Here is a 14,421-nt window from a genome sequence, read left to right as displayed (position 1 = left end):
TTAGGCTACAATAACCATTTTGATAACTTTCCCTTAATTCACAGTGCCTGTACTGTGTAACATTCCGCCCCGCCACTCGCGGTTCGGCACCCGTGAGTTTAGATATTCGCATATTTTTCAAATAGATATATTATTTCAAATAGATTTTTTCTATTTCTCTCTATCTATCTACAGATATCGATCCATCATCCATCCATCCATCCATCCAATACAATGCTAAATTAGCTAATGCTAATGATGCTTGCTTTACCGTACCGTTAAAAAAAATAAGTCATTGCTTCCACCGTTTTAAGTGTCTCCTTTTATTGCCGATCCCAGTTTCAAAACAAACATTTACTACTTTTTAAAAGAAGAGCAGCAGTAAAAAAAATAGACTTTTTTTTTAAACATCTGGCAATATGATTAATTTCATTTTTTTTAGTTTCTAGCAATATTTAAATGTACAACGTCACCAAAATTGTGCTGGGAAATGAAACGACTTGTTGATATGTTAAGAATAGTCTGACGTAGCATTTTGTATTTACGGTAGAGGCACAAGACCCTATGTCGGGGCTGTTTATGTGCAAACACTAACTTTCTACGTGGTAAAAGAGACACGTATGCTGACATCTTTATATGTGCTACTTTGGGCTAGCAAGTGGTGCAAAAACAATGACTAAACAGATTAAAAAAAAAAAAGAAAACACATGCGTTTGTCTACAAATGATAGTTTCATGTACAGTAGGTGCACACCAGTGACCGTAGTACTGTAATAATGCACATTGTATAAAGAGGATTATTACAGTATTCTGGATACTGTAAACTGCAGTGCAATTGTCCATAACCCCTGAGTCACATTTCAGAGAAGACAGGCATACAGCCAAGGATACACAAACAGTTCTCATACCTTCGTGTAAATGCTATATTACACAAATACGTGCAATAAATAAATAAATAAATGAAAATAAAATAAAAACTTGGATGGGCTCCAACTTGTTGATCCACTAATTCTGGTTAAGTGTCATCCAAATAAATCTGAACCAAAATGAACTTTTTTTTTTTCCCTTTCCTGTATTTGTGACTCGTAGTACAGCATGCAAAGGTTTGGTTCTTGTGTTGTAAGCAAAATATGAGAAGAAAAATAGTTTTGAATCCTGGTCCTGCAGGATAGTTGGATTTGATTAGCTCATCATGTGTATGCCTAAAGAACATATTGATAAGTTCAGATCAGATCCATCTCACCATCTGCGTAGTCGCTAAAAGTGAGAATTTAGTTGGAAATGGTACAAAAAATATAAGCACTGACTACATTATGATTGATCTGGATGTAGAAACAAAAGTGTCACTGAATAAACTTACTTAGGGATGGATTCTTTGACATTATCTTTATGTTATATATACATATATATTCCATCTAAAGTGCATATAAAAAGTCTACACACCCTTCTTCAAATGCCATTTTTTGTGAATATAAATGAGACACGAGATAAATCATTTCAAATTTTTTTTCACCATTACTGTAACCATCTACCTGTACAACTTAAGTGGAAAAAAAACAACTAAAAGGTATGTTTGAGGTTAATGAGAGGGATTTAAATGGTGACACCTCTATAACATGAGTTTGAATGTGATTAATTCTGAGCACAGCCAAAGCCTTTGTTGCAAAAGGTGTGCACAGGTACCACATTATTATTTTTTGGGCTCCATTCGAAGAGATTAAAACGATTTTCCAATTGAATAGTACAGTGTGTAGGTGACTAAATAATGGTGGGAAAGGTTTTGAAATTATTTTTGTATCACAAAAACTTAGCATTTAAACAGGGTGTAGACTTTTGTATATCCACTGTGTTAAATTCCATTTCTCAGGAAATGGCAGAAATTTGATCATTTCCATCCACATTTCTGCTCATTTCAAACCAGGTAGGCAATTAGATTTTCATAACATTCATTTACAAAAAAAAAGTGTCCCCCCCAAAACTTTTTTTTTTTTTTTTTTTTAAATACTACTTACAGTGCATTACGTTTTGTAGAAAATCCTGCTAAATTATCATGAGAACAGCTTGGAGGCGACTGCTGGTGAATATGTCATTTTAAGTATCGTGTTTCAGTCCTATCCTTCTAGCGTCTCGATTTACCAAGCAATAATATTTTTTTTATTGACCTTTACAATTAAAACACGAGCATATTTGTAATTTTTTTTTTTTTTTTGTACGTCCAGACATACAGTACTGTCTGTGTGATGTTTTGCATATAACAGAATGGCTATTGGTGGTCTATAGTGGCCTTGGTGGTAGTTTGCACTCTCCAAGCGCATTTACATTGGAAAATCGTGTGGATGCCAGCGGTACTGCAATACCGCAAGAACAGTATTTTATCCAAATGCATGAGAAAAAACACATTAAATATACTACCAAGCAACTGCAAATCAAGAATATATATTTGTCTGTTGCAGCATGCTGATAAAAAGTGACTACTACTGTATGTAATTATTACAGCATTACGACCCAGAGGTTAGAAGACAAATGCTGAAAGGTTTATGGCCTTGGTAGCTCTGGGTCAGAGTCAGGTCTGTGGAGTCCGGTGGTGTTGAGGTTGCAGTCGGAAGGGGGCGAAGATGAGGACGATGTTGAAATAAGGATCAATGTTGACTGTTGATCCCGGCTAATCTCTTGTTGCTGCTGCTGCTGCTGCTGCTGCTGCTGTTGTGGTTCTGCTTGTCTTTGTAAAAGCAATGTCGAAAGGTTGTCCTCGACCGGCACCTTCAAGGTGGCCAAGCTCGGCACTGAGTCTTTGGATTCTCGAAAGGCCCTCTTCACTTTGTGGTTAGGACCCTGGGTGTGAGGATGTGGAGAGTAGAGGTTAACAATGGCATCGTGTGGGTGTGTTAAAGTCAATCTGAATGCACCGAAGCTGCGCCACGCTCAACTGTCAACTACAACTAACTACTATCCTGGGCAAAAAAATGGACAATTTACGCCCACATATATCCGCTTAAAGGCTCCGGTAGCTGGAATGTATCCCACGGGGTTGTCACCGGGCTTTTCCACAGTGTGACAACGAGGCGCTCTAAAGCAGCCACGCCATCATGAAGCCTCGTCCTCTGACGCTGGCTGTCAAATCTAACTTTGTCTTTTATCCACACCCCCTTGCTCTTCTGTCTTTCTCTGCTTGACGTGCATGTGCTCACAACTGATAATGAGGCGCTCTAAAACGGCCATGCCAGCCCGGAGTCCTGGTCCACATGCCGCCTATCAAGTGAGACTTTTCCTCTTATTTTTTTTGCCCCTTTCCATCTTTTTCTGTGTGACATACACGCACTCATGGCCAACAATGAAGCGCTCTAAAGAGATCACGCCAGCAGACTATCCAAAGGGAAAATGTATTTTCGGGGTGTGGGCAAAGCTACCTAGCTAGCTGCGCGTTGCAATTGCGCCGGATAATCGCTGCTGCGAACAAAGTTCGTATACATTGCCAGACCCCAAAGTGAATCACGCCCCAAAAAATCTGAAAAACTAAAATGGTGAAAAACAAAAAAATTACAATCCCTTAAAGCGGAAGTCTACGCAAACTTTTTTTTTTTTTAAGAATATGTATCTATGCAAGCCCACTACTTGAAACGGGGCATTCTGATAAATATTAGGTTTGTGTTGAGTAAGTGTTAATCCACTCGTTTTTAGCCATCTCTGAGGGTGGCCATTTTGTCTTCTGTCTGCTGAAAATGAAATCACAACTGCTCACAACGACCAATCACAGTTCAGATTCAGAAAACAGGACAGCCGTGATTGGTCGTTGTGAGCAGTTATGATGTCATTTTCAGTCGACAGAAGACAAAATGGCCGCCCCCGGAGATGGCTAAAAACGAGTGCATTTAGCTACTTAACTTATATTCCACAAGCTTAATTAAATTTAAAAAATGCTGTGTGTCAACTACTGGGCCTGCTAGTAGCATATTCTTGAAAAAAAGGTAAACAGAACACGGTCACAAAACAGTGCTTAACCTTTATATGGAGCAAAATGCCAGCAACATTATCAATGTAATTTGATGTCAGACAGTGCCAATATCAATATGTGAGGCTATTGGATTTTAAGACATAACTTGAACATCAATATTTTGTCCTTGCTCAGATAAGTGATTGATTTGCATGAGTTATTTCAAAACAAGAAGCGCATCGATTTCAAAGGTTATCTAACCCAGGGAGGAGGAGGTGGCCTGTCAATCATCATCACGGTAATCGAGGTAACCTTTTGACTTTGACAGTCTTCGCTTACTTGACTTTGCGTATGGCTGAAAAAATGGCTCGCTGTCAAGGCAGCGGGCTGAATCTTCACGGCGGATCCGTGATAGTCTGGACTGGCGGTCACAGTGCTGTAAGCCGGAGGACCCAATGCGGGCTGTCTCTGCAGCAGCTGCAGGATGGTCTGAATGTCGGACGTTAGCTGAGACTCCAACCTGACAAACAGCATGAACCATTAAAGCGTGCAGACCACAGTCGTTCTACTATCTCCCCAAATTATTTCCATATACAGGAAAAAAAAAAAAAAATCAGACCGTATTTGCAGAAAAACCTTGGATTACAGCACAAAACGTCAGTTATGCATTTGATAAAATAAAGTGATGGATTAGACATCCCCGAGACTAATCTTGAAACTACAGAAAAAGCCACCACGATTTAACCATAGACACAAATTAGTATAGCATAGCATAGCATGGACTCCAGTTTGGGCCCCTTTTATCTTTGTGAGTGTCCGCCATATTTGATGTGGCAAGACGCCCGTAAATTAACGCACGTCAACTTGACTGAGTTTGTTAAAACGACAACCTACAAAGTGAGGAAAGCTCTCATTCACCCATTTACACACACTAATTTATTTGCCCTTTATTTTTTTTAGTCCAGCACATAGACCTGAACATGGATATAAAATAAATGTTCCAAACTGCTTTCCATAGACTCTCAACAAAATTAAATTGTAACATCCAACATCATAATAAACGAAACAAACTTGAACGTGATCACTGTGGGTAGAATCAGTTTGTTTACCGACCACTAGAGGGGGCTTTTGATCCGTGATAGTAAACAGAGGCTTGCGTTATGGAAACAATGAGCCAGTCAAGGATGGTGTTTTTTTTTTTAACAGGGTGATAATTAGCTTATGTATGGGAAGTGTGAATCTCTTGTTTACTGCTGCTAAGTACACTATTTCCACGAATGTTACTATGACTACATTTAATCAGGACACCTTGTTTAAAATCAACAGCCAAAAGTTATCCCTTTATTACATAATGTATTTATTTGTCCAGGGATTAAAATAAGAAGTCATGTGCTTGTAGGTTGTAATCAATAATGTAAACGGCACAATATTAAAAGTGCACTTTATGCTATTTTTGTTGTCCAAAAGCAAATAAAAAGCTCATCCAGCCAACTCACATGCGGGGAAAAAATGGGATTGATTATATTGCAGGGTTTAACATGACTTATTTGTGCGAAAATAAAATGAGCCACACACACGGTGCAGATGCCGGTGTCATTCCCCGGCCAAAAATACCACCTGCTGTTCGTTTATGTGTCACTCTCTGGCTGCAGTTGCGTTGTTAAAATTTTGCCTCTTCTGAAAATTACATCTAAACTACAGCTGCTCACGCATTAATATATGTGTTTGTCAGTATAAACAAAGCTGTTGTACCAATTCATTATTGTGTTTTGAATGTTATCGTTCAATCGCCCTAAATCCCACCTACTGTATATTTAGTCCAACAATATCTCTTGCCAGGTAGATTTTATTCTTCCACCTTCTATATTTGTCTGAGCAAAATGAGATAAATCCTGGCAGGGATCTTGGTGTAAGTGCATCTTACTTTTATTTGTGTGGGAGGTGACACTTTTTTTTTCTTTTTTCTACTAATCACAATTTTTGAAGTAGTCTTCCGTAAAACTTTCAAGACGCTCTGACCGTTAACCTTATCCTTCATTTTGTTTCTCCCCAAAAACTTCTTCAAGCTTACACAGCTCCAGCATTTATGGCTAATTAAAAGTGCTTTAAGGTGCCCGTGAGCAGAATATCGCACTGATGTGGGTAAATACATTTTTCTTTTTACTACATCAGTGGTTCTTTCACGACCTTTTTTTTTTTTTTTTTTTTTTTTTTTTTTTAAAATAGCTCTACAAGTACCACCATCATCACCACAATAGTGTTATGAGTTATGAAAAGTTAAACTCAACTTTTGATTATTTTTATTTATACCACCCAATCAACTTGAAATCGCCACACCTGGCCAGTCCAGGCTCAGTGAGGGCACAAACTAACACTGGGAGAACTTATCCTCGTGGCAAGGTTTAAATGAATAATTTTATGCACACGACATCCAGTATATAATTCACATTGTCCAAATTGGTTCAATTTCTTGAAAGTAGAATACATGCTTGTAAATTGAGCTAGCATTTTGCAGCGTTGACAGGCTGTTAGCGCAACTTAATGCAACGGTTAATAGTTTCTCATTTCGCACTGATACCGTTACTTATTTGTTTTGCATTGTTTCTATTAATTGTTTTGTCTGCCACTGATTTGAATTTCTTGTTCTTGACTTAAAGGTGACTTTATAAATATTTTGATTGAAGATTCTCATGTTGTTTACTGCATAATGTAGGCTTTGAGTGACCAAGTCTAGCATGTACCTTGTTATTGCATTAGATTATTGGTCACCTAATGCAATTACTATTCTTAGAGATTGTACTGTAATGTATCCGAATTCATTTTGAATAATGCGACAAAGCTGGATAAAATACTGGAAAAAAAAAAAAGGATGGTAGTTGAAAGAACCCAGAATTGTAGCTAATCAAACATTTTCTGTTGGGTTAAATTGACCAACCCATCCAAAAAAAAAAAAAACCCATACCTGTTTAAATGTTCTTGGAGCTGATTTAAGCGCTGTTCCACCTCTCCGTAGGTGAGCTCGCTGGCCGAATTATCATCTCCTCTCAGCTCCTGGAAGTGTGCTGACTCATCCAGGTAGTCCGTAGGCTTCTTGCACACCCATTTATCACAGCACAGATCTGCAGAGAGCGCAAAAGCAACATGCATTCTTTACACGCATACATGTGGGGCAGAACAGCGTCACCGCTAAAAAACAACAACAGAAAAGAAAAAGAAAAAAAAAAAAAGGTGCTTGTTAAAATAGGCTGTCATTAATCTAAAAAGGATTGCTGAGTGTCGGGTCTTTGTTGTAATTCATCAGGCCTTTGTCCCGGTGGAATTACTAGAGCGCCGTTTTCAAGTGGCAAACGAAGCCCGTTGTTATCGCAGCTGGACACCTGGTATCATTACGTTTGCTTTACAGTCATGTGTGTCAGAAGCCCATTTTTTGGAATTAAAAAAAAAAAATATGGCCGCTTGTATGGTTTGTCTATCTGTGGAGTCAGTGTGTGCAGGTGGCTTTGTAGCAAGCACGATGAGCCGTAAAGATACGAGGAAGCCTGTTCTGTCTTGTGTCCCTTTTTCTCACGAGCGACACTGTGCTTTGTCCTCACACGGCCTCAGCATCCACTGAGCAAGTCAAAGGAACAATAGAAGGAACCCTTATCAGGAGAACAACACTATCTTGTTACAGGAGTAGAAGTAACTTTGTGTGGTCAATATCTGAAATATTAGGCACGATACCGTTTGAACTGCACGCCTGTCAAACATGGACATGTTCGTGGTCATGAGATGTGTGAGTGCACTGAAATGTTTTGATTTTGTCATCATTTGAGGATATGATTAAACTATATTTGAGAAAAATGGAAACTCATCATAATTACGCCTTTTGTAATACAAGTTACAGTGGATTAATTTAGGTATGAAATCTTAAAAAGTTCTTGTGGCAGACATGCTCTACTAAGATTTGAAAGGCAACTGTCAACATTGCCGTTGCCTTTCAAATCTTAGTAGAGCTGTATGCGTGCTGTGTACTTTATTTATCTTGTCAAAAAAGTTAAAGACGAAGCATGTCCATTTACTACAAATTACACTGGTTTTCTTATCGTAGGAAATCCTACACTCTCGTGCAAAAAAGCTCCAATAACATGTTACATCTATCCGCTTTTTTGAAGAATTTTATTTTACAAATGACATCTATGGTGTATGATTTTATTTTTTTTGTACCCCCAAGCAACCCAAAATTATAACAGCCATTTATTTATTTTTTGTCAGAAAACCTGCTGAATTGCAAACAAGCCACATTCATGCAAACAGTTTTCTGCATTAAAAAAAAAACATTGGATTACTATTTTTTTAGGTGAAATTCCCATGTAAACACACTGCACTAAGACGTCAATAGTAAAAGTGTCTCTGAAAATACATTTACAGTTTGCATATGTAGCAGTTTGAAAAGCATCTTCAGGCAACCCCCTCCAAAATTATTATTCCAGCATGTTACATTCATTTAACTTTTGTATGAAATCCCACACAATTCCTATGCGATCTTATTTGATCAAAAACATTTGTCGTTGGTCTGCTGTATGCAAGCAACACAAAGCATTTCAATGTTCACTACTTCAGCGAGCAAATTTTAGCAAGCCATGTAATAAAATCTTTTCCTTATCACTTTTCTGACCCTACTCATTATGGTGAAACTTTGTGAGCAGTTGTAAAGTCACGCAGCAGAATCCCTGTCCGTGTCTCGGCTTATTTGAGTTGTAAAAGCACACAGACAAAGTGAGGCGTTGCATACTGAAGCCGTGCCACTAAACAACACCATCGAACCGGTGCGGCCGGGTATGCTAGCCTTTAAAAGCTGCGTTATGGATGCTCTCATTTGTCGTAGCACACAGCGGTGTCCAGTTACCGCTGCTATTTACAGCACCCCCGGATCGTTAGCATTTGCGTGCGGCACTTGCTGCCTGTCCAAAGAGAAGATGCTGCTGTGCTGTTTTAATGGCACTGCGCTGACAGGTGTGTTTACAGTCAACCACTTTTCGTTGTGGGGGATATATTACAGAACCTCCCACAATAGGTGAAAATCCGTTAAAAAGAGAGAAAAAAAAAGTGATGTAGGCCTACTGTGCGTGTTTGTGTGTATGCTATAATTTGATTCTTTGCACCCTTCTTCACAATGGCTGAAAAAGTTGAGGTGTCGCCACTACCTCTATTCCGAGAAAGAGTAATTCCCTTCTTTTCAAGGTGGACAAACGTGTTACCTTGAAAAGATGGACTTCTCCTCAAGCCGTCTGCGACCTCGTTGTGTCCGAGAAGATTAGAGTCGAGAACAGGGCTGCTGGGTGTCGAGGGACCCCGGACTTCGGAACATCTCTTTAGGCACAGGTTTGACTCCCTTCCCCTTTCCAGTTGTGTACAGACTTCGTTGTTTTCCACTAGGGAACAGCAAATAACAATGGTTGGCCACTAAGCATGACTAGGGATGTTGTTGTTGTGTATTGATTTCGCTATTCAAGACTTACCTTTGGGCGGCTCCGGTGTGAAGGAAATCCTTCTTTTAATACTCCTGGTGCCCTCACCGTCCGAGTCACAGCCCTCGGGACTGGGAGGCTGCAATAACATAAATATTAGCGTACACGTTAAGAGCCAAACGAGTGTGGATGTCATTTGCCTCCCAGGGTTGAAGACGATCGCAGGTAATATTTGGGGAGGAAAACACGCGAGCAAAGAGCAAAAAAGGCCACGATAGCTAACAACTGTGCTATGGCATTGTTGAATACAGATGGGATTTGAAAAGTTCATCACGCTTAGATTGAATAAAAATATTTGACGCCAAAACATTCCGGTCGACGACTAGATGTAGATGAATAGATAAAAAGCAGTAAGTAAGTAATTAGTCTCCCACTTAGGTCCTGTAGGCGCCAGCAGCGAGCTTTCAAACTCTTGCCGACTGTCAAAAGAAATCAAGAAAGGCGGCATGCTAACAACAAAGCAATGTGCTTCTCTTAAATGCGTGCGCCTTCATCTGTGGATGAGACACAGGCACATATAGACACGCAACTGCCTTCGTTACAAGACTTTAGCCGGCAGGCACATTGATGGGACATCCACTCCCTGCTTCAGCTGTACGAGACCACTGCACTGTCTGACCTGACCAAGTTTCCCCGCCTCACTAGACCGTTACAGACAAACTCGCATTGATTGACTACAACACTTGACGCTAACATACATTCTTGTGTGTACTAATGTGTGTATATGTGATATATGTATGTATATGTTTGTGTATCTCTCTCTCTTTCTCTCTATCTCTTTCACTCTCTAACTCTCTCTCTCTCTCTCTCTCTCTCTATACATATATATATATATATATATATATATATATATATATATATATATATATATATATATATATATATATGGCTATCATAACATTCTCTCTCTCTCTCTCTCTCTCTCTCTCTCTCTCTCTCTCTCTCTATATATATATATATATATATATATATATATATATATATATATATACATGGCTATCATAACATTCTCTTTTACCTTTGCAGACTCATCCCTGAGATTGAAGGTCAGCTCCAGGTTGGCAAAAAAGTAGTCAGCAAACTCTGGATACATGTCCAACACCTCCAAAAGGTCCTCCCGTTGAATGGTGCTCAGGTCGCAGTAACTCAGAGCCCGCACGTCAGCGTTGGACTTTCCAGGTTTGGCAAATAGATGAATCATTTCACCAAAGATGTCATTTTTCCCTGGTTTTGACAAACACACACAAGACCAATATGTGAGGCCTTCCCGTGCGGAATTTGCATGCGTTTCTCAGAGTGCTCTGCCTTCCTCTTACATTCCAAAAACATGCAGGTTAGGTTCGCCGAAAACTCCAAATTGTCCATAGGTGCGAATATGAGTGCGACTGTTGGTTTGTCTCTTAAGTGCAACTGCAACTGACCGGCAACCAGTCTAAGGATGTATGTGCCCTTCCTTTCTCCCAAAGTCAGCTGGGTTTAAGCTCCAGTGCACTTATGGCCCGAGTAAGGGCAAGCGCTATAGAAAATGAGATGGATGGCAATGTACTCTGTAGTGCAACCAAGCAAAAAGATACAGATACAGGTTCTTTTTAGACCTTCCTATTGAGTTTGTCCAAAATGATTTCTTGGGCTCATGCATGAATGAGCTTGGAAAACCACCTAATGATACAATTTATGCAACGGCGCCGAAGTTGATCTACCGTATCCGAGTAGCAAATGAACTGCTCAGGGGCCGTAGTTGAAGATGTTATTATACACCTGCGCTGTGGGCGCAATGTACACACGTTTGCTCGATTGGCTGCAGGCGAGCCTCATAGCTCATCTGTGGCATTGTGCGAAAATGCAGACCCCCCCCCTAAAGAAATGGAGCAAAGCACTGCTGATCAAGCATGTTGTTGGCATCACACTGTACGATGTTGTGTAAAGTAGACTGATCAATTGGATCGGTGACATTTTCGGCGGGGATGTTAATAATGGGTCTGTGTGATTCAGCAACCCATGCTTAAGCCTCATTGTGTCAGGGTTGGCTTTGGGGCGCATTCATCTCACGGACAAATGCACTTTTATTCCGAGCTCACCTGGCTTCGCCTCGCCCAATATTCAAGCTTATGCGTTGACGATCGAAAGACGAACATATGACAAATTTCGGTGAGAGGGAAATCGTTAGCGACATTTTTCGATAATAATCCCTCTTCTTCCTGTGCTGTCAAGAATCAGCCGACAGTTGCCCGTGCTCTTTTAGCAACCTTTTATGGATCCACTTAATAGAAATGCCAGTGCCTCGTTCTCGGCGTCGAACGCCTCTGTTGGCCGGCCAGAGGGCAGAAGTGGCGAGGGCGCCGTCTTGTCAAAATGCGTTGACGTGAGGCGTTTTAAAAGCTGCAATTACGCCCCCCAAAAAACTGCTCTTTCTTCAGACTGTCGAAAATTCCATCTGAACCCTTTTCTGCCTGATAATGTCATTGGATGCGTGCTTTTTTTTGCAATTTACATTAATGGTAGCATTTCACATACACTGGCTTCACAATTTAACGAGATGGAATCTTTACAAAGATGTTAATACTGTGCAAAGTTTTGATTGACATTCAGAGAGCTATTTAACGATGTTTGTCAGTACAGTTGTGCCACTATTACGATAAAGTGCCTTTGGGGGTCCTCATTAAAATCACTGTCATCATGAAACCAGCAGAATAAATAAACCCTGACATCGTATGTTACATGGCCAAACGTACACACACATCATGATCACTTCAATTTATTTATTTATTTTTAAAAAATAATTTTCTTTTCCCCATTGGGCATAGGTATTTTTGCATGTCCCACACTGCTGTGCTAACGACAGTGTGTGTAATGAGTTCAGTGATACAAAGTCATTTTTACACTGAACATTTTGCATTTGTCCCTGAAATTGCCTTCCACTATGTCATTATGGGGTAACTGTCCCTTGAAGAAGAACTCCCCTGATGTTTCAGTGACATTACGACCAGCCTTTTGCCTTTCTTCAATAGTGGCAGAAACAAAGGATGGTTACAGACTAGATACAGTATTTACACTTCCATTTTGTAATTTGCATCATATGACGTGTGGAGATGTGGATGTTGTCAAGCTTAACATCTCCATTTATGTAAATTGATATATAAACCTTTCAAAAATTCAAAACATATTCGTTAAACCGTACACAGTCAGCTGATTTGGGTTGCCAACTGAAGTTCCACCATGTACTCGATAAGTGCTTACAGTAGCCAAAAATGTCCACCCTGTCATTATCCAACCTGTCAGCAAGCTCACATTATAATTTGTTTGTATGTACTTTTTGTGCTTGCAATTTATATATTGATATAAATAATATTAAAAAAAAAAAAAGGGAGCTTGTGTGTTCCACCCCGGACTGGTTGCCATTCAAGTGCAAACAATAGAGGAACAGCCATTCATACTCGCGTTCACACCTATGGACAATTTAGAGTTTACAATGAACCTAGCGTGTGTTTGCCTGAGCCGAGATTCGAACCCGACACAGTAGGACTGTGATGCAGACGTGCTAACGACTAGGTCTCATCGCTACCCAATAAGAAACATTGTGAATGAAATGCTTGATTTGGAACGAATGCTTCTGCGACTGTGAGTCAAAATGTTTGTGTGAATGACAGCACTCGCTCTTGTATGGGATCTCACCAGATTATACCGTTATTACATAACGTGGCCAGTGAGTTAATCACCAATGTGGAAGTCTGCCAATGCATCGCTAATGCACATGTACCATGAAATGTCAAAATGTCAAACAAAAACAGCAGGAAGAACAGGAAGTCAACCCAAACATATTTTTTTCAAGACTACGTTCTATGCAGGCCCACTAGCTGAGACGTGGCATTCTGATGAATTTCACATTTGTGGGATATGAGTTAAGCAGCAAAAAACACCTGTTTTTAAGCCATCTCCGGGGGCGGCCATTTTGTCACTTGTGTCGAGTGAAAATGACATCACAGGTGCTCAGGGCTCAGGTAACGGCCAATCATGGCTGACCGGTTTTCTGAAGCTGAGCCGTGATTGGTCGTTACCTGAGCCCTGAGCAGTTGTGATGTCATTTTCAGTCGACACAAGTGATAAAATGGCCGCCCCCTGAGATGGCTTAAAAACAGGCGTTTTTTGCTGCTTAACTCATATCCCACAAATGCAAAATTCATCAGAATGCCACATCTCAACTAGTGGGCCTGCATAGAACATAGTCTTGAAAAAAATATGTTTGGGTTGACTTCCTGTTCTTCCTGCTGTTTTTGTTTGACGTTTTGACATTTCATGGTGCATGTGCATTAGCGATGCATTGGCAGACTTCCACATTGGTGATTAACTCACAATGACAACTGACATCACAACTGCTCGTGGCTGACCGGTTTTCTGAAGCTGAGCCGTGATTGGTCGTTACCTGAGCCCTGAGCACCTGTGATGTCATTTTCACTCGACACAAGTGACAAAATGGCCGCCCCCGGAGATGGCTAAAAAACTGGTGGATTAGCTCTTATTCCACAAACGCAATATTTATCAGAATGTCTTGTTTCAACTAGTGGGCCTGCAAAGAACATATTCTTGAAAAAAAAAAATGTTTGGGTTGCCTTCCCTCGTTAAGTGCGCATTTAGCTGGGATATGACACACGCCATACGTATCCACTACTGCACTCGACAATAACACCATTGGGGATCATTTTGTCGAAGACAATAGAGTAAATACGGTTAACAAGAGATGCGATTTACCCAGGATGGCGACCACAATGTCATCTTTCAGGATCTCAATAGACCCGCGGGACAGGAAGTAGAGGGCAGTGAGTACGTCGCCGCTGTGGACCAGAGTGTCTCCAGGAGGGGCGTGAGTGGTCTTGAAGTGCATCGCCAAGGCCCTCAGGCAGCCTTTGGTGGCTCCTTGGAACACTTTGCAGTTGTGAAGGAGATTATTATTGAGATGGAGACAGATATCCGCCTGCAGGCACTCCGGAAAACCTTTCAGCACCTA

The 14,421-nt window shown here is 40.4% G+C and overlaps 1 protein-coding gene and 1 long non-coding RNA gene across 3 annotated transcripts in view; one reads left to right on the top strand and one right to left on the bottom strand.

Annotated features, from left to right (window-relative positions):
* Window positions 1-14,421, top strand: part of LOC147136678 (uncharacterized) — an 88,211-nt gene that overhangs the window by 31,554 nt on the left and 42,236 nt on the right. For both annotated transcript variants that reach the window (XR_015089500.1, XR_015089501.1), the window contains exons 8-9: window positions 9,133-9,273; window positions 10,446-10,598. This is a non-coding gene — a long non-coding RNA (uncharacterized LOC147136678). The remainder of the gene's footprint in view (window positions 1-9,132; window positions 9,274-10,445; window positions 10,599-14,421) is intronic.
* kcnh7b (potassium channel, voltage gated eag related subfamily H, member 7b) overlaps window positions 279-14,421 on the bottom strand; it is a 43,020-nt gene continuing 28,877 nt past the window's right edge. The window contains exons 9-15 of the mRNA XM_086051165.1: window positions 14,166-14,420; window positions 10,438-10,643; window positions 9,411-9,498; window positions 9,150-9,323; window positions 6,872-7,028; window positions 4,249-4,429; window positions 279-2,810 (exon numbers count right to left, since the gene is read on the bottom strand). Of these exons, the coding sequence (XP_085907291.1) occupies window positions 2,514-2,810; window positions 4,249-4,429; window positions 6,872-7,028; window positions 9,150-9,323; window positions 9,411-9,498; window positions 10,438-10,643; window positions 14,166-14,420 (1,358 nt within the window). The 3' untranslated portion in view covers window positions 279-2,513. The remainder of the gene's footprint in view (window positions 2,811-4,248; window positions 4,430-6,871; window positions 7,029-9,149; window positions 9,324-9,410; window positions 9,499-10,437; window positions 10,644-14,165; window position 14,421) is intronic.

The sequence above is a fragment of the Filicampus tigris genome, chromosome 14 (genome assembly GCF_054856515.1).
Source record: "Filicampus tigris isolate MCC_2025a chromosome 14, RoL_Ftig_1.0, whole genome shotgun sequence".
Lineage (NCBI taxonomy): Eukaryota > Metazoa > Chordata > Actinopteri > Syngnathiformes > Syngnathidae > Filicampus > Filicampus tigris.
The sequence above is the reverse complement of the archived record's forward strand: the minus strand, read 5'-3'. Positions and strand labels throughout refer to the sequence as shown.